Consider the following 23,841-nt stretch of genomic DNA (forward strand, 5'->3'; position numbering starts at 1 on the left):
TGGTTGGCTGGCCGGCCCCACCCCTGATTGGGCCGGTTGGCCACCGCAGTGCACGTCATACCCGCCGGTCGTTCTGGTCATTCCACCCTTTGGTCATTTGGTTTTTATATATATAGATTGTGTTGTACACCTGAAACTAATATAATGTATGTTACTTATACTTCAACTTAAAAAAAATTCCAGTTTCCCAAGAATATGGTTCAAATTTCATTTGCTATGCTATTTAATAATTACATAAAGTACAAGCTTGATTGCCAGCTTTTCAGTTGTGAATCATTATGCAACAATACATATGCATTGTATCATTGGTCAATCACTTTCTTTCTGTGTCTGTCAGTGAATTGTCATTATGCATCTGTTATTTTCATCGACAGACAGCAAAACATGTAGTTATGTTACCTCCTGGTCTCCAGTCCACAGAACATTTTATAACACTGGATAATCAAAAGAGAGAGTTGGCTAAGAAAGATGAAAATGAAGTAAAGAAAGAAAAAGTAATAAATCTGGAAGCTAAATTTGAATAGAATGTAATGGAATTATAGAAGACATAGCTGACTGTGAGAGTGTGAACACTACCACCATTTGAGAGAGTTTAGATAACAACCACAGGAAATTAATGAAGGTGAACTTTTCCACATACATGTGGGAAGTGTTGTGATGAAAAGAATGAAGTTATCCCAGAGGAAGTGATGCTGGCAAAAAAACATATTAAAGGGACAGATATTGCATGACATTGAAAACGAAAATGGTGGTATGTTAGAAATTGATTCAAACTTGCAGAGGAGTATGACAATTCACAGTTTATGAAATACTAGAGGCCCAGTGCACAAAATTTGTGCACTGGTAGGGTCCCTAGTGGCTGCCAGCTGCTGGCTGCCAGCTGGGTACTCCCTCCCTTCCCCTGGCCGGCTGCCTCCGCAGCTGGGCCTCCCTCCCTTCCTTTGGCTGGCCCTGCCCCCTGGTGGAACTCCTGGTCGAGGAGACAATTTGCATACTACACTTTTATTATACAGGATTCTTGCTGGTAAGTTACATGTCCAGGAAGCAAGCACTATTCAAACATACTTAAGCTTTTTTTTTTTAACGAAGAAATAAAACACTAATTCTCCATGTTCCTAATGTTTTAAATTACTGTGTACTAAATAAATATAGTATTAGTCTTATTTACATTTTTATTTTTCTGCACATTTATAACCAGAGTTTTTAATGTTTTTGACAATTTTGTAAAGATCACTGAACAATTGTGATTTTCTCCTTAATTGTTAAGATCACTTTGCATGTTTACATCTTGCATGGTCACATTTCCAGTCCCATACTGCTAGGCAAAGCAAGGAATGCCAATAATCTGTCCATCTTTCAGAATTGTTTTTGGACATGGAGTTAGTCCAATATAAGCTGCTCTTTTATAGCAGCTATTAGAATAAAAGAGAAGACCCTCCCCCCCCCCAAAAAAAAAAAAACACCCTATAATTAAAAAAAATGTAGCCCTAGCTGGTTTGGCTCACTGTATAGAGCGTCGGCCTGGGGACTGAAGGGACCCAGGTTCGATTCCAGTCAAGGGCATGTACCTTGGTTGCAGGCTCATCCCCAGTAAGGGGTGTGCAGGAGGCAGCTGATTGATGCTTCTCTCTCATTGACGTTTCTAACTCTCTATCCCTCTCCCCTCCTCTCTGTAAAAAATCAATAAATACATTTTAAAAAATAAATAAATGTATATATATGCATTACCCATGGACACAGCCAATGGTGTGGTGAAGTAGGGGAGGGGCAGGGATGGAGGCAGGCTAGAAGGGGTCAGTGGTGGAGGGAGGGAACATCTGTAATACTTTAAACAATAAAGATAAAAGAAAACAAAAAGCAAAAAATTTTAAAAAAAGTGATCCAGTTTTACCTTCTGGATTATATTGTCACCATGTCAAAGAGGTGTTCATAGTTATTTAAGTATTAAACTTTCATTATGCAAGATACAGAGTATTATACAAAAGGCACATATTTTATGACTCTGTATTGTAAAATAAATTTTCTCATTTCTTTTAAGTGTCTTAGATTTAACCTGAGGTACATGGAGTTGCTCATGTTTGTACCTCTGATAATTTAGCAACTATATTATTGCAGAGGTAGGCACCAGGCCTTTCATCTCATTTATATTACAGAATACACAAATTTTGATTAAATAATTAAGAGTTTACAATCTCTTAAAGTATACTTTTCCCTTTTCCTTGCTGGTTATTTGAAGATGAAGTGACATTGTAGGAGACTTGTGAATCAGAAGGTTGCCTAAATGGAAGAAGACAGGAATCTTCCAACGAGAAAAGGGGTCTGAAAATAATTTGGCTTCAGAATTGAAGTAAATAATTTAAATGGACATTTAAGTAGATGTTCTTTTTTTTTTTTTAAATATATTTTATTGATTTTTTACAGAGAGGAAGGGAGAGGGATAGAGAGTTAGAATCATCGATGAGAGAGAAACACCGATCAGCTGCCTCCTGCACACCCGCTACTGGGGATGTGCCCGCAACCAAGGTACATGCCCTTGACTGGAATCGAACCTGGAAGGAACCCTTTAGTCTGCAGGCTGACACTCTATCCACTGAGCCGGTCAGGGTGTAAGTAGATGTTCTTGAACTCTGTTGTGAATATGTTGAGTCAGCTACAGAGAGCTTATTCATAAGCAGAAGGATGCTAAAAAATATTAAAATGTTTCATTTGGGGCATTAGAGGGCTGGGTGTGGAGAGTGATGGTTAAGAATTGTGAAAAGGAAGGTCTGGTTTTTAGTTATCAGCTCTGCTAGTAGCTTCTTGGGGCAAATCACCCAATTCTTTTAGCTTCAGTTTCTTTCTCTTATAGGTGTCCTTAGAGGCTTTAGTGAAACACTAATACAGTTTATGTGAAAGTGCTTGAAAGGAAGCAAAGCTGTCTTGATAAAAAGAATGATCAAGAAGTCACTTTGAGATTCCAGAACTAGGGCTGGCAAACAGTGGTCATGGCCAGCCATCTGTTTATGTAAATAAAGATTGGAACTCTGCCACACCCATTCATTCATGTATTTTCTGTGCTGCTTTCATGCCACAGTGGCAGAGTTAAATAGTCATGGCAGAGACCATGTGGCTCACCGCCTAAAATACTTATCTTTGTTGACCCTTTTAGAAATACTTGTCAGCCATAAAAAGCTTGACCAAATCAACAGCTCATATTTATCATTGACCTAAAGCATGGTTCAAAATGTCACATACTCAGAACTTGGTATAGCATAATGTATCAGACTTAGTGTAATAGCTGCTTTCAGTGATTATTTTTAAGACATTTAAAAAATTTATTTTTTTATTGATTTCAGAGAGGAAGTGGAGAGAGAGAGAGAGAGAGAGAGAGAGAGAGAGAGAGCGAGAGAGCGAGAGAGAGAGAGAGAAACATCAATGATGAGAAAGAATCATGGACTGGCAGACTCGTGGGCATGTCAGCCTGCAAGCTGGGCATGTGCCCTGACCTGGAATCAAACTGTGGCCTCCTGATTCATAGGTTGATGCTTAACCACTGAGCCATACCAGCCAGGCATGGAATAAAATTTTTCCCCTGACCAGGTGGCTCAGTTGGTTGGAGCATCATCCTATACACTGAAAGGTTTTGGGTTCGATTTCTGGTCAGGGAACATACCTAGGTTTCAGGTCCAATCCCTGGTCCGGTTGTGTCCAGGAGGCAACCAATTGATATTTCTCTCTCACATTTCTCTCTCTCTCTCTCTCTCTCTCTCTCTCTCTCTCTCTCTCTCTCTCCCCCCCCCTCCCTCCCCCTCTCTCTTTCTCCCCCTTCCTCTGTCTCTTAAAAACCCCAATAAAAGCATCCTTGGATGAGGATTAAAAATATATATTTTTTTATTCCATTTATATATTTAGCTATTATTTTTTTAGCTATTATGTTCAGTTTTGTTTGTGTTGGTAATGATTGGGCTTACACACTCAAAATATTATGTGAGGTATCCTGTGGATACTGGAGACTTTGATAGTTTATTTTCTACTTTTTAAAAATGAAAATATTAATTTAGGAAATTTTTAGCTGGGTGAAGGTTATAGAAATGCTACTGTCTACATTAAAGTAAATTGGTAAAAGGTGGGTGTAGAAGTTAATTTCTTCCTTCTGCTTAGAATGCCCTTTCCAATCCTTTTTGTCTATGTAACTTCTGCTTATGTTTTAATGCTCATCTCTTTTGCCACCTTCTATGTGAAGCCTTCCCTCTTTTTTTAGCCAATAAATATTTATAGAACATCTAACTTGTGCCTGACACTGTTTTAGGAGCTAGTAATCATCCAGCAGTGATTGAACAGACATGGACCCTGTCTTCGTGGAGCTTATAGCTAGTGAAGGCAGAACTTTTCATACTATCGTGGCTCCTTGTCCATTTATATGCACTTTTGCTCTCATATTTCATCACATTCTGGAATAGTTATAGTTTATGTATTCTGCTGGAATACAAATTTCTCCTGGTTAGACTGTATTACCCATTTTGGTATCCCCAGCACCTACTCTAGTCTTAGGCATAGGGTAGACAAAATAAACATTGACTGAATGAATGACTCCTTTATTTTATTCCTTTCTCATACTATAAGGAAATCATATTAACAGCTTTTTACAAATAGTTTAATATTAGTGTAAAATAGCAGAAGTGCCTTGTTTTAATTTACCAAAATAGAGTTTGTTTACGAATTTTTCCATCCAAAAGAAAGTCCTATTAATTTGTGAAGTCAAAGATTATTTCACCTTTTGGTTGGTATAATTGCAAACTGGTCAAGATTGAGACATAGCAGATGGTAAATTTATTTATTCAGAACTGCACCTGTAGAGTATAACAACTAAACAATGATTTAAACATTTTTTGAATACTTTCAAATGCTAATTTTAATTTTTCAGATCTCTGTGAAAGAAATAAGAAAAGCTTTGAAACCAAGAAAACTCATTTAAGACATACTCTGCCTTCCAGTGTTTTTTATGGGTTTTCCTTTTTGATGTAAAAGTATAACTTCCCTGTGTAACAGAGTTAGTGACTGCAAAAAAAAAGAAAAGAAAGTACCATTTTTATTATTTATAAGGCAGTTGTATATAGTATTTATAATACCAATGTGCAGGTATTAAATGTCAAGTTGTTTTTCTTATAAGCTAGAGATTTGAGGAAATCTTTAAAAAAAATGTAATATATGATTTAGTTTTCAGCCTTAATTTTCTGTATATATTAAAAAAGAAATGATGGCATTAAATAAATTTATAGACCTTCAAATAAATGCAAGTTTTGACTGCTAAATGTTGAATATACTAGTATATATGTTGTTTCTAAAGTGAGGTTAATCTCTTTGAGTTAGATTATGTTTTAGACAAATTAATTATTTTTTGGTGTACCATTCTAACCTAATACTGGTTTTTAAGAGGAAATAGTGATTAGCTAACCATGATTTTTATAGAAGGTCATAACATTTTGCAAGTACTTTTGTTTGGTGGGTGAAGTAAAAGATAAATGCAGTGGTTCCAGCTCTTTGGAGGCTTGTATGATAGAGGCAGTTGGGTTGTAATTAGATTGCTTTGCTTTCATTAGTTGCATATCTATATACACTGAGTGTCCAGATTATTATGACCACCTGACATTTATAGGCAAATTAGCTATAATTTCGCGCTGAAGTTGCTAGAGGGCCAGACCATTATAAATAGGGAAGCAGGTTGTTTACCATGACAGTACAAGTGATTTTTTTTCCGAAGCTATGGGTAAACAATGCGATTTAACAGCCTTTGAATGTGGGATATATTTGAACGTGAATCAATAGTATGCTATAATTTCATTAAAACTAATTGTGCTTACATTTTTAAAAAAATATATTTTATTGATTTTTTACAGAGAGGAAGGGAGAGAGATAGAGACTTAGAAACATTGATGAGAGAGAAACATTGATCAGCTGCCTCCTGCACACCTCCTACTGGCGATGTGCCCGCAACCAAGGTACATGCCCTTGACTGGAATCGAACCTGGGGCCTTTCAGTCCCCAGGCCGATGCTCTATCCACTGAGCCAAACCAGTCAGGGCTGTGCTTACATTTTTAAAAAATATATTTTTATTGACTTCAGAGAGGGAGAGAGAGAAAATCATTGATCAGCTGCCTCCTGCATGCCTTGAGCCCAAAACCTGGGCATGTGCCCTGACGGGGAATCGAACTGTGACCTCCTGGTTTATAGGTCAACACGCAACCACTGGGCCACACCAGCTGGGCAGTGCTTACATTTTTGAAGTAACATGTGTCTTCTATATTTTTTCTTTTTCTTCTTCTTTCGCTTAATTTCATCTCCCTTTCTAGATTTCCTTTTGGTACTTGACCTAGTTTTACATATATATATATATATATATATATATATATATATATATATATTAATAACACTTCTTCTGTCTCTCTTTTCACTTAAGTTTACTTAGTCTCTGACCCATTCCTTCATTATCTTTGTGGGGTCTGGATGGCCAAATAAATATTTTAGCTCAGAAATCTCTAACTAATGCTGACCAGTGTATGACCTATTCCCAGGTACCTATTTCATGTACTTTTTAAACAAAGACATGGAAATTACTTTATTGAGAATTTCAGCATTTCAAGCCTCTCCTCTCTCACCCCACTGCTGTGATACTCTGTTTACTCCATCTCTGCGTATGCAGACCAATTCTGATTCAGTGGCTATGAAAATAAGCTCTGGGTGTTAGAATTCTCTATATTAGTGATGTCTTTTCCTGAACCAGAGACGTAAACACAGTTCTATAATAGTGCTAATTTCTTATTATTCATTGCATGTCACTGCTTTAAGAGCTAGAAGATTCAGAAATCCTTTTATGTGAAAACCACATTTAAGTATTAAACTATGCCAGTATTTTAATTAGCTGAATTCAGAGAGCTGCAAGGTTTTAACACAAACACTAAAAAAAAAGCAGCCCTTAATAAAAAGAGTACAAAATAAACAAATTTGTTCATCTAAGATGCAGTGTGTTGAGTCAGGTTCTGATTATTATCTTCAAAGTGGCTTTCTACTTATGCATTTCTTCCCCCAGAGTCCATTTAGGATTCAGACTATTCTTGATTCCCTGGCTTTTTTTTTTTTTTTTTTTTTTTTAACATGTAGCTTATTTCTATCATTAACAGTAGATGGATATCAATAAAATATCTCATTTTTAAAATTGGAGTTAATTTCCATAAAAGATTTAACCAGCAAAATTTTACTTTATTTTAAATTATCATAAGCCACACTCAAAATTAAACTTCAAGATTTTTTGGGCTGTTTTTCTTTAACTAGCTTCTTGTTTTTGATAATATACTTCTTACATTTTCTCATAGGCTTGTTAAGGGGAAAGACTTTACCTTTAGAAGTATCTTCCCCCCCTTCCCCCCAATATTTTTATTTATCAAATTATGATATTACACTCAAAGAATGTTATTTCACACCAAAGAATACTGTGTGAGATTCAGACATTTAAGTTGTAAATGAATAAGTTGAGAAATACGGGTAGAATAATTTTAAATTTTATCAGCTCTATTCCTGCTAGAATTCTTGGAATCCTGATTAATTTTTTGTGCTTTATAAGATACATTTTGTATGCCACTTATCACTAGAAGCTATTGAATAGGTTTAAAATACTATTTAGCCCAAAATAAACTCATTTATGGGAAATAATAAAGTATATTTCTATTTTTTGAGGTATGTGTAGAATGTTAAGAATCAGCTTTGTTTTGTCAGTGAATTAGTTAAGACAAATTAATTTTGCAGTAATGCCACCTGAATAATCCTAATGGCTAAAACTTGAACTATGATTTTTCAGTTTCACGCATCATTGTCCTTGTCTTTTAAGAGGTAGTTCCTAATTAAGTAATATTTTCACTTGATTATCACAGTGCATTTCCCCTGATTCTCATTGAAAAAATATGACTTAGTGAATATGTTGAAGCAAATATTTATTTCTGCAGCAGTGACTGCTAACTGTTCAGTTTTGTCATCTGTAACTGCCAAAGGAGATGAAATTAAACTACTGTGATAGCTGAAATAGATTATTTTTTCCCCCACTCAAAGTTTATTATTATATGAATGCGTTTGGGGGTGCCATATAAAAATGAGACCCCAAATGCATTGGGCAATTGAGGTTTATATGTCTTCATGGTCAAAGGAGAATGGGGGCAGGAGCCTGAGATTTCAAAGGAATAGGCAATTCACAGGGAGCTGACGAGGAGCAGAACACATGTGGCAGGCAAATTCTTGCTAGGATACCCAGAAACAATGAACATGGGAGCATCTAGCTACTTGGCCACTGCCTGGAGCCTGCCTATCTAATGGTACAAGGTGAATATGCTAGGTTTCCATTCCTGGAGCAAGCCTTTTCATCTGAATCTCTTGGGGTAGGAAAGGGTTAAAGGTTCTTTTTGAGTCTTTTGTTTCTCAATGAGCTTAAATTAGTATTGCAAAAGGCAAAGTTTTAGGGCGCAAAACTTTGGTCCCCTTCACTATTACTTGACACTACCATGAATTTTGAAGTATAGAACTCTGGAATTTTTGATAACATGAACATTCCATTCATTAATGGTTTCCCAGATTCTTCTTAATCATAGGTTATTGAATTGACTCAACTTGGAGTTTTACCAAGCAAGTAGTGTTTTTACTTATAGAAATGCTACTGAAAGTTTTCTGTGATAATGGTAGCATCCCTGAGAGCCTGCTGGTTTGATGATCACAGGCAAATCATTCACCTGCTTTGAACTGCAGTTTCTCCTATGTAAAATGCTGTGAACATCAATTGGGTTTTTAAAATATCTAAATTCTGTTCAGGTACATTATTAATAAAAATGATCTCTGAGGTCCTATTACAATCAGAACCCACAACTTTTTACTCTAGCACATTTTAGTCTTGTTTTGTTTAGTATCACTTCTTTACTAGCCTAACATTTTTTTATTTTTTTAAGAGAGAGTGGAGGAGGTGGGGAGAGTGAGAGAGAGAACCGTAGATACATAAATGTGCAAGAGACGCATTAATTGGTTTACTCCTCATTGTGCCCACCTGGGTCTGGGATCAAGCCTGCAACCCAGGTATGTGCCCTTGATGGGGAATCAAACCCATGACCCTTCAGTGCTGATGTCAGTGCCCTAACCACTGGGTACCAGCCTAACCTTTAACATGTTTTTTAGCATCTGTCATTTAGTCATTTACCTTTGAAAAGATGGGGACAGAGTAGGGAGGACTTGACCCATCAAACACTACTAATTTCAAGATAAAGGACCAACAAGACCCATTAAAACTTGTGATAATTGTAGGTATGTCAGTTTGGCTTCCTATTGTATGTGAAGGAAAAATCCTATTGTATGTGTTGTATTTTGTTTGCTTTTAATTCTCTATAGAGCTCTCAGTACTCAATTAGGTACATAATTGGAACAAATAATTCAACTCTTTGTGTTTTGCTGTTTTACTTTGCTCCCAAAGTAAAATCTTGTTTGAGCACACTTTTCCTTCCATCAACTGTTTTACTCTTTTTTTTTTTCTTCATTGCCTAGAATTAAACTAGATATTCATAATATGAACTGTTTGCAAATTGGGGACTTTTTTTTATAGAGAGGAAGGGAGAGGGATAGAGAGTTAGAAACATCAATCAGCTGCCTCCTGCACACCCACTACTGGTACATGCCTTTGACGAGAATCGAACCTGGGACCCGTCAGTCTGCAGGCCGACGCTCTATCCACTGAGCCAAACTGGTTAGGGCAAATTGGGGACTTTTTAAAAAGAGATGTTTTTCATGTAACCGTCACAGACAGATTACATGAAATTGAAATAAACAGAATTTACCTGAAATTATATTACATTTACTAAATCCCTGTGGTGTCCCAGGCCTGTGTACTGAGAATAATTAGATAAACATTGTCAACTTTGAAAATGAGGAAATGAGCTCACAGAGCTAGTAAGAGATGGGATCAGGATTTGAACCTAGATTCTAAAGTGAGAGTATTTTTCATTGCATCTGCAGGTGGTTAATCTGGCTACATATTAGAATCATCTTGGAGCTTCCGAAGAGTACATTTGCCAGGGAATCTGAAATAATTGGTCTAGAGTGGGAGCCTGACATTAGTGTTTTTTAAAGCTCCTCAGGTGGTCCAAGTGCTCACCTAATGCTGAGAAATGCTGCATTATTTACTGCATCTCCAGTGAATAATAATTAATAGGACTTTTTCATTTACATTTTCTCATCAGAAGCATGAGGGATTTGTATTAGAAATGACAATATCCTGCATAAGAAACCACAAAGTGACAGTGAGTATAATGGAATATCTATTTCTTGTCTGTCTTTCAAAAATTAAAGTAGATTTTTATTTTTGTCTTAGGACTTTGGAGTGCTCTCTGAGTGAGTGAGAATGAGTTTGATTCCTTAAATTTGTTTCTGGCCCTCTGAATCTAAGAAAGTGATAAGCTGTAATTTAGCCTAAGAGGGAAAATATTTTCTCAATTTATAGTAGTTTTGAAAGGTAATAAATCAGATTATTGGTTATAAATCTATAGGTGATTTATACAGGAATACATTTAGTTAATTAGTCTTGGGCTGCCACTGTATTATATAGCTCTGTAAATCTCTTTGGCAAACAAGATACTTTTTAAAGATTGTCTTTTAGAGTAAATGAAGACTGCAGTGTAATTAAAGATGACTCCCCCTTTTTTATTTTAACATGAGCATGTAGAATAAGTTGGGGGTTTTTTGGCATTGTGAATTTTTGAATTTTGAAATTTTTATGTTGTTACTGGCCCGATTTCAAAATAAATTGGAAATAAACTTTACTTAATTAGCTGGAATACTGTAATTGAATTCTGTCTACTTAAAAATAAAGTCAATTACTGGATTGACTTCGAATACATTAAAGCTGTTGTAACTTGCAGTAATGGTTTATTGGTTTGTGATATTGAAATTAAAATTTACAGCCTGCTTTTTTCAATACTTGATGAGATTAGTTTTCTTTAAGTTTCCAGCAATATTTCTAAACCATTTATAAAGTAACTAGTTTTCACTAGCCCCATTTGTAGACTGATGCTTTTTATAACAATTGTGAGCCTCTTCCCAGATTAATAAGAAACATCATTTTTTTTCAGTCTGTTGTTCCTAATATTTTAAGATGTATTAGAAGAGAGAGGGCTTGAGAAGGAGTGGTCATTAGGTCTTAGGTGGAATTCAGACTAGCCTGCCAAAACTGGAGGACTCCCCAGATGTTGACTTAGATGTTGCGATTAATGCAGTTGAAATGATGGAAGGTAAAAGAGGAGTAAATTGTTCCCACAGAGTGAGAAAATAGGGCCTTGTATGGTAGTTGAAAGGATTGGAGGAAGCAAAATGAGACCTGAAGGGAATTTGGTGTTGTAAAGTGTTGCAACTGGATTGTGTTCTTATTCTCCCCACTATGGCTGGCAAAGGCCATTTCAATTGCATTACTTCAGGGGGCAGCATTCACAGAGAATTTGATATGAATGGTGCAAACTCCCTGGCCCTGAGCCAGACTGGGCACTCCAGCAATCTTGTGATGATGGAGTTTGGCATAACCACTTTCCCATATTGGCTTTCACCTTTCACTTATCTTGTTGCTGACTCTAGAAACTCAGCATCTTCGGCAGCCTGAGAGACAAAACACATGTAGTATTACTTTGTGCCAAGTACTCTTGTAAGTATTGTGCATATATTAACTCATTTATTCTTTCCAGTGACTTTATGAATATATACTATTAATATCTTCATTTTATAAATGAGGAAATTGACACACAAAGTTTAAAAGTATCTTGCTGAAACTCACCCAGATACTAATAAATGGCAAATTTAGGAAGCAAAGGCAGGCAATGTGGCTCTAGGATGTCTGCTTTTTCCACTGCTTTTAACATTTGGGATTCCTTCTTTTTGTTTTTCCCCACTTGCCTAAATCAGTCATTCATTTAGTTATTTAGTTATTTAACAAAAGTTCATTGAGCATGTACTTTGTGCCAGGAACTTTTTAGGACTGAAGAGAAATGCCTGGCCCTCATGGAACTTAAATTTTAGTTTGGGGAGAGTGATAGTTAATAAACAATAGAATAATTTCAAGTAACAATAAGTGTTTGGTAGTAAATAGAATAATGACTTTGCTGCAGTTATGAGGGAAATCTCTGAGGATGTGAGTGACACTTTTGAGACTTGAATGGTGAGAAGGAAGCAGCTATGTGAAGATTAGAAAACTGTGATAGGGGAATGAGCTTGGTGTTTTCTAGGGACAGAAAAGAAAAATAGGGTAACTTGGAGCCTAGTAAGTAAGCAGATTGGTAGTTAGATCTGAGATACATGCAGGAAACACTGCATCCCAAGGGGGTCAGAGATGGCTGAAAAGAACCTGCTTCTTGGGGCAGAAATATTTAATTGCTGACACTGGTGGCCCGGTTCATGAATTTGTGCACATTAAAAGGAAAATTGATTAGAAGAAATATTTTAATATCGCTATCCGCCCTTTCTCCGTAATAGAAGTGTCAACCAAGTTCACAATCAACATTGACAATGGAAACACATGTGTGCAATTGGCACCAGCGAGAGCTTTATATGTTTCGCGCATGCGCGAGTCAACTTAGCCTTTTATAGATATACTAGAGGCCTGGTGCACAAAAATTTGTGCACTCGGGAGGGTCCCTCAGCCTGGCCTGTGCCCTCTGGCAGTCTGGGACCCCTCAGGGGATGACCACCTGCTGGCTTAGGGCCCCTCCCCGGGGGATTGGACTTAAGATGGCAGTCAGACAGCCCTCTGGCAGCCCGGGAGCCCTTGGGGGATGTCCACTTGCCAGCGGGGAGCAGGCCTAGCTGCAGTCAGACATCCTTAGCACTGCTGAGGAGGCAGGAGAGGCTCCCACAACCACCGCTGTACTGGCAGCCACCAGCCTGGCTTGTGGCTGAGCAGAGCTCCCCCTGTGGGAGCACACTGACCACCACGGAGCAGCTCCTGCATTGAGCGTCTGCCCCATGGTGGTCAGTGCGTGTCATAGTGACCAGTGATTCCCAGTAGCTCTGTTGTTAGGGTCAATTTGCATATTACCCTTTTATTATATAGGCTAGAGGCCTGGTGCACGGGTGGGGGCCGGCTGGTTTGCCCTGAAGGGTGTCCTGGATCAGATGGGGGTCCCGCTGAGGTGCCTGGCCAGCCTGGGTGAGGGGCTGAGGGCCGTTTTCAGGCTGGCCACACCCCCTTCAGGGAGGGGGGTCCTGCTGGAGTACCTGGCCAGCCTGGGTAAGTGGCTGATGGCTGTTTGCAGGCTGGCCACAGCCCCTTCGGGTGGGGGTCCCCACTGGGGTGCCTGGCCAGCCTGGGTAAGGGGCTGATGGCTGTTTGCAAGCTGGCCAAGCCCCCGAGTTGGGACCCTCACCCCATGACGGTGTGGCCATCCTGGGTGAGGGGCTGATGGCTGTTTGCAGGCTGGCCACAGGCCCCAGCCACCCAAGCTCCCAGTGGAGGCTGGCTGGAAGCAGGTATCTGGGATTTACTTGTCTTCTATAATTGAAACTTTGTTGTCTTTTGTGGAGGCCACAGCCGGCCAGGGCAGGCGGGAAGCTTGGCTTCCTCCATCGCCGGGGCAACCAAGCCTCTGGCTTGCTCCAGCTCCAAGTCTGCTGGTCGCCATCTTGGTTGGGTTAATTTGCATATAGTCGCTCTGATTGGCTGGTGGGCGTAGCGAAGATATGGTCAATTAGCATCTTCGTCTTTTATTAGTGTAGATAATAAACTTGCTTAATTAGACCTGCTTAGCTAAACTTTTTTCAGCCCAGTGAAGCACCCCAACTTCTCTTTCAGGTAATTGTCAGCAACACAGCGGTAAATATCAACACAAAGCAGATTATTATTGTAGATCACACAGGGAGAACAAAGGGTAAAATATTTAACTGCAGCAGTGTTTGACTATATTCTGTGCAGTGAGAAAACCTGAAGTCATTTTCAAGGTCTACCATTTCTTCTTTTCAGTCGGGTCAAGTTTCTAAGGTTTCTAAATCTCCGTTTTCTGGCTAATGAAAAGAAAATAGGATTCCACCAAGTCTCCTGTCTACTTACTCCAGGTCTTCTGTGAGGATCAAATGAGATGAGGCACGGAAAACGCTTCACAGACATTTGGTTAAAGTGTAAATGTTTCCATCTGGGTATAAAGCAAGTCATGTTCCTGGGCTGAAGAAATTGCAAAGAGGCTAATTGCTAGGGAGAGGAAGCCAGGCATTGCTACATTACATCATTACCTGACGCCCAAGGTGACGGTTTCTGGGCTGGCCATGGGGTTTCGGCAGCGGCAGCTGTGATTTGGTGGACTGTCACTCTGGGTGGTGGCAGGGCCTGTGTCCCACTTCGGGGAAGCCGAGTGTTGCTTTGTCAGCCAGGTCCGTGCTGCCATTTCTCTGTAAATGGCAAGTGTACATCATGGCAGCTGCTGTGTTGAGCATCTGCCCCTTGATGGTCAGTGCACATCATAGCGACTGGTTGGACAGTGGGAAGGACACTTAGCATATTAGCCTTTTATATATATATACTAGAGGCCCGGTGCACAAAAATTTGTGCACTCGGGGGAGGGAGGGGTCCCTCAGCCCGGCCTGTGCCCTCTCGCAGTCTGGGACCCCTTGGGAGATAACGACCTGCTGGCTTAGGCCTGCTCCCGGGTGGCAGAGGGCAGGCCCAATCCCTAGGTGCAGCCCCTGGTCAGGCTCAGAGCAGGGCCGATTGGGGAGTTGGGGCACCGCCCCCTGTTATGCATGCACAGAGCAGGGCGGATCGGGAGGTTGTGATGCCACCCCTAGTCACACTCAGGGTAGGGCCGATTGGGGGGTTGGGGCACCGCCCCGTCACACTCAAGGAGGGACGATGGGGAGGTTGCGGCACCACCCCCTGTCACGCACAGAGCAGGGCCAATCAGGGGGTTGGGGCGCTGCCCCCTGTCATTCACAGAGCAGGGCCCATCAGGGGGGTTGGGGCTCCGTACCCTGTCACGCACAGAGCAGGGCCCATCAGGGGGTTGGGGAGCTCCCCCCGTCACGCACAGAGCAGGGCCGATCAGGGGGTTGAGGAGCTCCCCCCGTCACAGAGTAGGGCTGATAGGGGAGTTGGGGCACCGCCCCCTGTCACACACAGAGCAGGGCAGATCAGGGGGTTGGGGCGCCGCACCCTGTCACACTCAGGGCAGGGCCGATGGGAAGGTTATGGCTCTACCCCGTCACACACACAGCAGGGCCCATGGGGTAGGGGGGGAGGTTGGGGCACCGCACCCTGTCACACACAGAGCCGCAGGGTGATCAGGGGGTTGGGGAGCTCCCCCCTATCAGGCACAGAGCAGCGCTGATCAGGGAGTTGGGGCGCCTTCCCCTGTCATGAACAGAGCAGGGTGGATAGGGAGGTTGTGGCTCCAACCCCTGTCACACACAGAGCCGCAGGGCGATCAGGGGGTTTGGGCGCTGCCCCCTGTCACGCTGATCCTGGTGCTGGGAGGCATATTACCCTTTTACTATATAGGATAGAGGCCTGGTTCACGGGTGGGTGCTGGCTGGTTTGCCCTGAAGGGTGTCCTGGATCAGGGTGGGGGTCCCCACTGGGGTGCCTGGCCAGTTTGGGTGAGGGGCTGAGGGCCATTTTCATGCTGGCGGGTGACTGAAGCTCCCAACCTGTCCTTTTTTCCTTTTTTTTTTTTTTATTCTGGGCCAGCTTTAGCTCTGAGGCTCGGCTCCAGCTATGAGACCTCCGCTGCTGAAAGCAGGTTTCTGGCCTTTGTTTACCTTCTGTATTTGAAACAATGTTGCGGTCCGGCTGGCTGAAGCCTGGCTGACTAAAGCAGGTTTCTGGGGGGTTGTTTAGCTTCTATATTTGTTACAATGTTTCTTAGAGAGCAGCTGAGAGGCCAGCAAGGCAGGCGGGGAATCTGGCTTCCTCCGTCACTGAAGCAAGCAAGCCTCCCTGTTCGAGTCAGCTGCCTGGCTGCCGGCTGCCATCTTGGTTGGCAGTTAATTTGCATATCTCAGTGATTAGCCAATGGGAAGGGTAGCGGCCTTATGGCTAATTACCATGTTTCTCTTTTATTAGATAGGATAGACTAGAGGCCCAATGCATGAAATTCATGCAAGAGTAGGCCTTCCTTCCCCTGACTGCCGGCACTGGCTTCCCTCTGTCATCCGGGACCCGGGCTTGCTTCCCTCTGGCTGCCGGCAGGCACCAGGACCCATGCATCCAGGACCTAGGCTGGCTTCCCTCTGGCCACCCGCAGGCACCTGGGACCTGGGCTGTCTTCCCTTCGGCCACCCGCCGGCACCTGGGACCCAGGCTTCCCTTGCAAGCCCCAGCTTCATCGGGAAGGACATCCGGTCTAATTAGCATATTACACTTTTATTATTATAGATGGTTGCTTGATGGCAGAGTTTGGGCGGGGACCAACCTGCCCCAGTTGCAGGCATTAAGGAGGTACTGTAGATTATCTTTTAACAATGATTCTAATATGAAATTTGAAATAACCATATTATTAAAGTACATCATAAAGCATTATTCCTTATGGCTCATTAGAAAAGTGTTTGGAAATTTATTCATTAATGATCTGATTCAGTTTATTTAAAAGCACATTCTGGATGCTATGTAGGGATATAAGTGGAGTGGCTGTACAATACTTTAGTTGAGAGATGATAGTGGTTTGGATGAAAGTTATAACAGTGAATACAGAGAGAATTGCACTATACAATATATATACTGATTACTGCCTTTGACTCCAATTTTCTAGACTACAGCACAGGAGTAAATAAACATCATATTCAGAGACAATGATAGTCCAGGTCAGGATTTTCCTGGGATGCAGATTTTATTGCTCTCTTGATTCACTCAACCAACCAATTCCCTAGGGTACAACTCTACTGCAAGATGAGTGTTTATATACAGTATTTAAGGATTAGCCTTCTCCAGGATTGGCACTCCTCTGAGCCTTAATGTAGAGGCCAGTCCGCTAGCCCTGCCTCCTCTGTCTTCATGATGAATTTTCATGGGGCCTTAAAGTCTTTCAAGACTTCTTTGCTTTTGTTAGGGCCTCCCCAAAGATATTTCTCAGTAACTTTAAACCTCAAGCAGATGGTCTCATAGATATGTATGGTGTACTTCTGTTGAGCAGCATCTAAGCACCAGTGGGAATGCTGCTGCCTGCCATGATTCAGCCTAAGTGTCCTGGTAACATAAGATTCTCTGAATTTATTAGACTCAGAAGACAAATGAGTTTGAAGATACAGGTCACTTTTTTAACACATCTGCATTAGGTACCCTACCAGTAATTGCTGTTTCTTTTTTCTTTTAATGAATTTTTATTGATTTCAGAGAGGAAGGGAGAGGGACAGAGAGTTAGAAACATCAGTAATGAGAGAGAATCATTGATTGGTAGCTCCTGCATGCCTCCTACTTGGGATGAAGCCCGCAACCTGGGCATGTGCCTACCGGGGAATTGAACCTTGTACCTCCTGGTACTTATGTCAACGGTTAACCACTGGGCCACTGCGGCTGGGCCCAGTAATTGCTATTTCTTTTTCCCCTTCCTATTTTGCTTTTTAAAAATATTTAACATATTACATATGAATAAATTAATTAAAATAAGTCTATAATTAGATATGATGTCTGTTACGTATTTTTTGTTTGTTTGTTTGTTTTTGTTACGTATTTTGAAAGTTTCAGGTAAAAAATACTAAATACCATACATACACTACCACTTGTAGTAATTTGAATAGTAATGTTGGTAAATCAAATTTTGTGAAGAGCAGGGTCCCTTCATTGTGATGTTTAACCATTTGCTTTTCTCTTCAAAGAAAAGCTTAACATTTGTGTATTATGGGCTGTCATGACCTGATACTTTTTTTTGGGGGGGGGAGGGGTGCAATAAATCTGTTTTTGACATTACAGGCATTAAAGAGCAGGAAGTGGATAGTGTGTGCATGTGGAGGCCATTTTACCCCTTTTTTATAGTTTGAGGGTTTCAGCCAGTGACAACTTCATTACTGAATGAGGCTGAGTAGCAGGCCCATAGATGTCCTCCATGTCTCCTGTGGGGGCTTGTAGATACATACATTATTTGTGGTGTGAGAATGTTAAAAACCCACCTTCAGTTCTTAACTCTCATAAAACTCAAATGAAAATATAGATACATTCTTTAAAATTGCCACTTTTTTTAAGTATACTGGACTTTTTTATTTTTCTTTATTGATTAAGGTATTATATATGTGTCCTTATCCCCCCCATTGCCTCCACGCCCCCGCTCGTGCCCTCACCCCCCTACTGTCTGTGTCCATTGGTTATGCTTATATGCTGATATGCAAGTCATTTGGTTCAGCGGTCGCCAACCTTTCAGACCTCATGGACCACCAGTGGTCCATGGGACACAGGTTGGCGACTGCTGCTTTGGTTGATCTCTCCCCCTTCCCCTGCCCTTCCCTCTGATGTTTGACAGTCTGATCGATGCTTCTCTGGATATGTTTTTGTTCATCAATTTTAAAATTGCCACTTTTATTCTTCAGTTTTTTCAAAAGATATGACTATATATGATACCCTAGGATTAAGGGAAGAAGGTCACACTTACAAGGAGCCCCTTTCCAAGGCTGGGTTTAGAGCTTGTTGGAAAAGGTAGAGATCACCCCCTGGATTAGTGGAAAATTGGTTATTTCCCAGATTAGAGCTGGTCTGCATTCACTGGACAATCAGTACAATGTGAAGTGCAGGCCACCAGTAACAAGTGTCCTGTGCATGCAGACGGAGTGGTAGCTCTGTGGGAAACCTTAGAGGAGTCACCCAGATGGGCCTCCACAGGAAATCAGGCCACCTTCATGTGCCTATAGTCAGGAGCCCTTTTTCTTACAGTGTCCTTTCAGCACCTTATAATGGGAAAGCTTGATGTGCTCATCACAGTAGAGACGCTTAAAGAAATGGTGTCCCTCATGGCACTGTCTATGTTGAAGGGTGAATTTAGAGTTGTCATTAAATTGATAATGGACACAATAATGTTGCTCTTCCAGATTTTTTTTTGCTATATAAGTACATAAAAACTTGTTTGCTAATAACCTTTCTGTACTTTTTATTGTGTGTTTGTATTTGATTTCCTTCCTTTGACCTTATTGGCATTTTGAGTCAGATAATTCTTGTTTGTAGGGTGCTGTCCTGCACATTGTGTGTTGTGTAGCAGCATCCCTGGACTATAGTTGTGACAACCAAAAATGTCTCCAGATCTGCCAGAAAGCAAAATCTTCTCTGGTTAAGAATGACTGCTTTAACCCATGTTTGGTGGGGGTTTTTCCTGTTAAAAATAGTATAAATCTTCATTTTACTATAATGTTTTTCTTGTGGTTTTTAACAGGTTCTATTTTAATATAAGAGGGTATCTTAAATAATTATAAAATTTTATTTTCAGGAGAGGCATTAGAAGCTATTTAATCTAATTCCTTGATTTATCTATAAGTGAAGTATGGTAGACTTTTCAATTGATTTCTTTCTGATCACGTAGCTGCTTAGTTGCAAACCTAGGATTAAAACCCAAAATTTTCAGTGGGAAGTTCTGTACATAGTATTCTATTATTTGCTCTTTGTCTCAAGAGCATATATTATGCATGCATTATTGTAGATAGGTGCTAGAGATCATAAATGATGAGCAGTGAGTAAAATCTCAGGTGTGCAAGAAGAATCATTTTATTTAGCTATTACATTTTTGCTTACTACTTAATGGAAAAAATACTTTTAAAAAATACATTTTTAATTTATTTCAGAGAGGAAGGGAGAGAAGAGAAACAAATAACAATGATGAGAGAGAATAATTGATTGGCTGCCTCCTGCATGGCTCCTACTGGGGATCAAGCCAGCAACCTGGGCGTGTATCCTGACTGGGAATCGAACCGTGACCTGACCTCCTTGTTTATAGGTTGATGCTCAACCACTGAGCCACACTGGCCAGACAAAAAACTAATTTTTTAAAAAGCATTAAAAGAATAATTGATTCATAAATGAAAGGACTGTGGTCAAAGGAGCTCCTCTTAACATTATGATACAGTTTTGTGGTTGCAGGTGTTGAAATGGTTGTGGACTTTGAATCAGAAAACCAAGCGTCTGGTCTTGGTTCTGCATTAAATTCATAACAATCTGAACAAATAGTTGTTATTTGTAAAATTGCAAAGAACTAACTGGATTCTAAATTCCATGTGCTGTCAGTCTTAGTGTAGTATCACTCTAGAGAAGGCCTAGACTGCCGTGGTTGGCAAACTGCGGCTCACAAGCCACATGTGGCTCTTTGGCCCCTTGAGTGTGGCTCTTCCTAAGCCTTAGGAGTACCCTAATTAAGTTAATAACAGTGTACCTACCTATATAGTTTAAGTTTAAAAAATTTGGCTCTCAAAAGAAATTTCAATTGTCGTACTGTTGATATTTGGCTCTGTTGACTAATGAGTTTGCTGACCACTGGCCTATAGAGCCTGACATAGTCTTTTGGACCAGGGATATCAGAAGAAACAACTAAACTTTATTTTTTAAAACAATGTTGATGGCATAAGCAGGATGAATAGATTGCCAGTAGATTGGATTGAGACGAATCTAGTAGTGGAGAATATGCTTTAATACCTAACTGATCTGAAATTCTGGAGCTATATGCTTTACAGGATTTGATTCTGAGAGAAAAATCATTTAAGTTAAAATTCTCAGTGAGTTAAATAACAATGTACAGAATGCGGGAGCTGGGCGGGGTGTAATTTACTTATCGTTTATCAGATAAGGGAGTTGTATCCAGAATACATAAAGAACTCTCATATATAAAAAGGGGACAAAGGATTTGATGGACACTGCTCCAAAGAAGATATATAAATGGCTAGTAAACAAATGAAAAGATGCTCAGCATAATTAGTCACTAGGGAAGTGGAAATCAAAACTATAAGGAAATATCACTTTGCACCCACTAGGATGACTATAATAGAAAAGATGGGCAATAACAAGTATTGGCATGGATGTAGAGAAATTGGAACCCTTATACGTTTCTGACGAGAATGTAAATTGGTGCTGCCTCTTTGGAAAACAGTTTGGCAATTCCTCAAGGCATAGGTACCATATGGCAGGTATATACACAAGAAAATTGAAAAAATTCGCATCTACACAAGAACTTGTACATGAATGTTCATAGTAGCCAAAAAGTGAAAACAGCTCAAATGTCCAATGAACTGATGAGTGGGTAAACAAAGTGTGATATCGCCATACAATGAAATATTATTTGGCCATAAAAACGAATGAAGTTCTGATAGATGCTATAGCATAAATGAACCTTAAACATGGGGGGGGGGGGGGCGGGGGTTGGGCAGAGAACAGATGCAAAAGACTGCATCTTATATGATTTCATTTATGTAAAATTTCTGGAGTAGAATAGAGATTAGTGATTTCCAGAGCAAGGAGGATGGGGAAAGGGAATTAACTATTAATGGGTATGTATTTCTTTTTGGGATGATGAAAATTTTCAGAAATTAGATATTGCCAATGATTGCTTCACACTGAATATACTAAAAAACACTCAGTCGTACACTTTAAAAGGATGAATTTTATGGTATTTGAATTATATCTCAGTAAAGTGGGTTTTTTGAAAAAAATTAAACCTGAAAAAAATTTTAAGGTGTTAAGTAGTTCACATTTGTTTCAAAGCATTTCCTATAATTTTATATTTTTTGCTGTTTAATGTTAACTATGTTTGGTATTTTGACTTCATTTCTTAAAGCAAGTTCTGGCTAAAATTCAGATCACTTGAAGCGGTTGTCTTTATAGTTTAGATAGTAAGAGTAGAACAAAGGAAATCAAGATATTCATCCCAGTCTGATGGGGTATCCCAGTCATAATCTGTTTAGGGTTTTTCTTATGAGACAAATGTCTACCTAGGAAGAGGAAGCAATAATGTAGAAAATTAATTTTATATCTTTGTGTTTAGTTATAGAAATATAAACTTAAGGAAAAAAATCATATATATAAATAATATACTTTCAGAAATTTCTAAGAGGTAGAGGATTAACAACTTTCATCTCTTCATGTGAGGTATTAAATTATAATGTTGTTCACTTTTAATAAATAATTTATCGTTACAGACAGATTTGACCAGTTTTGGGCCATCAATCGGAAACTCATGGAATATCCTGCAGAAGAAAGTGGATTTCGTTACATCCCTTTTAGAATATATCAGGTAGGAAGTTACATTATTAACAATAACAACTTATGAAAGCCTCAGACATCTTACTTCTTGAAGTTCTCTAGTGCATTGATCCCCTCCACCCTACACTCCTCCCTCCCAGGCCTTCACCACACTGTTGTCTGTGTCCATGAATTACGCATATATGCATATAAATTCTCAGTTAATCTCTCTCTACCCACCTCCCTTCCCCTCCCCTTCCCTCTGAGATTCGTCAGTCTGTTCCTTGCTTATATGTCTCTGGATCTATTTTGTTCATCAGTTTATTTTGTTCATTAGATTCCATATATGAGTAGAATCATGTGATACTTGTCTTTCTCTGGCATTTCGCTTAGCATATTACCCTCCAGGTCCCTCCATGCTGTCTCAAAGGGTAAAAGATCCTTCTTTTTTATAGCTGCATAGTATTCCATGGTATAAATGTGTAATAGCTTTTTTATCCACTCATCTGATGGGCATTTGGGCTATTTCTAGATTTTAGCGATTGTAAATTGTGCTGCTATAGGGGTGCATATATTCTTTCTGATTAGTGTTTCTGGCTTCTTAGGATATATTCCTAGAAGTGGGATCACTGGGTCAAATGGGAGTTCCATTTTTAACTTTTTGAGGAAACTCCATACTGGTTTCCCCAGTGGCTGCACCAGTCTGCATTCCCACCGGCAGTGTACTAGGATTTTCTTCTCTCCACATCCTCGCCAGCACTTTTCGTTTGTTGATTTGTTGATGATAGCCATCCTGACATGTGTGAGGTTATACCTCACTGTTGTTTTAATTTACATCTCTCTGATGATTAGTGACTTTGAGCATTTTTCCATATGTCTCTTGACCATCTCTCTGTATGTCCACTTTAGAGAAGTGTCTATTTGGGTTCTTTGCCCATTTGTTTGTCTTCCTTTTGTTAAGTTGTATGAGTTCCTTGTATATTTTGGAGATTAAACCCATATCAGATGTATCATTGCAAAGAGGTTCTCCCATACAGTGGGTTACCTTTTCATTTTGTTGACGGTTTCTTTTTGCTGTGCAGAAGCTTTTTATTTTGATGCAATACATTTATTTATTTTCTCCCTTGTTTCCCTTGCCTTTGCAGATGTATTAGCAAGCATATTGCTATGAGAGATGTCTGATATTTGGCTGCCTGTGGTTTCTTCTAGAATTTTTGCGGTTTCAGGACTTACGTTTAAGTCTTTTACCCATGTTGTTTATTCTTGTGTATGGTGTAAGTTGGTGGTCTAGTTTCATTTTTTTTGTATGTATCTATCCAATTTTCCCAGAACCCCTTATTGAAGAGACTATCTTTAACTCCATTGTATCCCTTTGCTTCCTTTGTCAAATATTAATTGAGTTAATGACTTGGGTATTTTGACCTATTTTTGCTTCACTTTCCTGATCTGACATTTGTGCCTACATGTCAATCTCACTGAGCTCAAAAATACTGTAAAATATTTCATACAAAAAAGATAAAGCAATTGCCCTTGAGAAAAAAAGTTGTTTCCTAGAAAGAGCACTTAACTAGAAGGGAGGCTTCTAAGGCTCTGTGGGAGGCCAGACCTGACACCTGTGTATCCATAGGAGGTTCCTCAGCCTTGCTAGGCCTCTGTTTCCTCATCCATATAATAC

The 23,841-nt window shown here is 39.9% G+C and overlaps 1 protein-coding gene across 3 annotated transcripts in view; it reads left to right on the forward strand.

Annotated features, from left to right (window-relative positions):
- ATG5 (autophagy related 5) overlaps positions 1-23,841 on the forward strand; it is a 116,978-nt gene that overhangs the window by 50,000 nt on the left and 43,137 nt on the right. For all 3 annotated transcript variants that reach the window (XM_036316883.1, XM_036316882.1, XM_036316884.1), the window contains one exon: positions 22,124-22,218. In XM_036316883.1, the coding sequence (XP_036172776.1) occupies positions 22,124-22,218 (95 nt within the window). The remainder of the gene's footprint in view (positions 1-22,123; positions 22,219-23,841) is intronic.

The sequence above is a fragment of the Myotis myotis genome, unplaced genomic scaffold (assembly GCF_014108235.1).
Source record: "Myotis myotis isolate mMyoMyo1 unplaced genomic scaffold, mMyoMyo1.p scaffold_m19_p_7, whole genome shotgun sequence".
NCBI classification, from domain to species: domain Eukaryota; kingdom Metazoa; phylum Chordata; class Mammalia; order Chiroptera; family Vespertilionidae; genus Myotis; species Myotis myotis.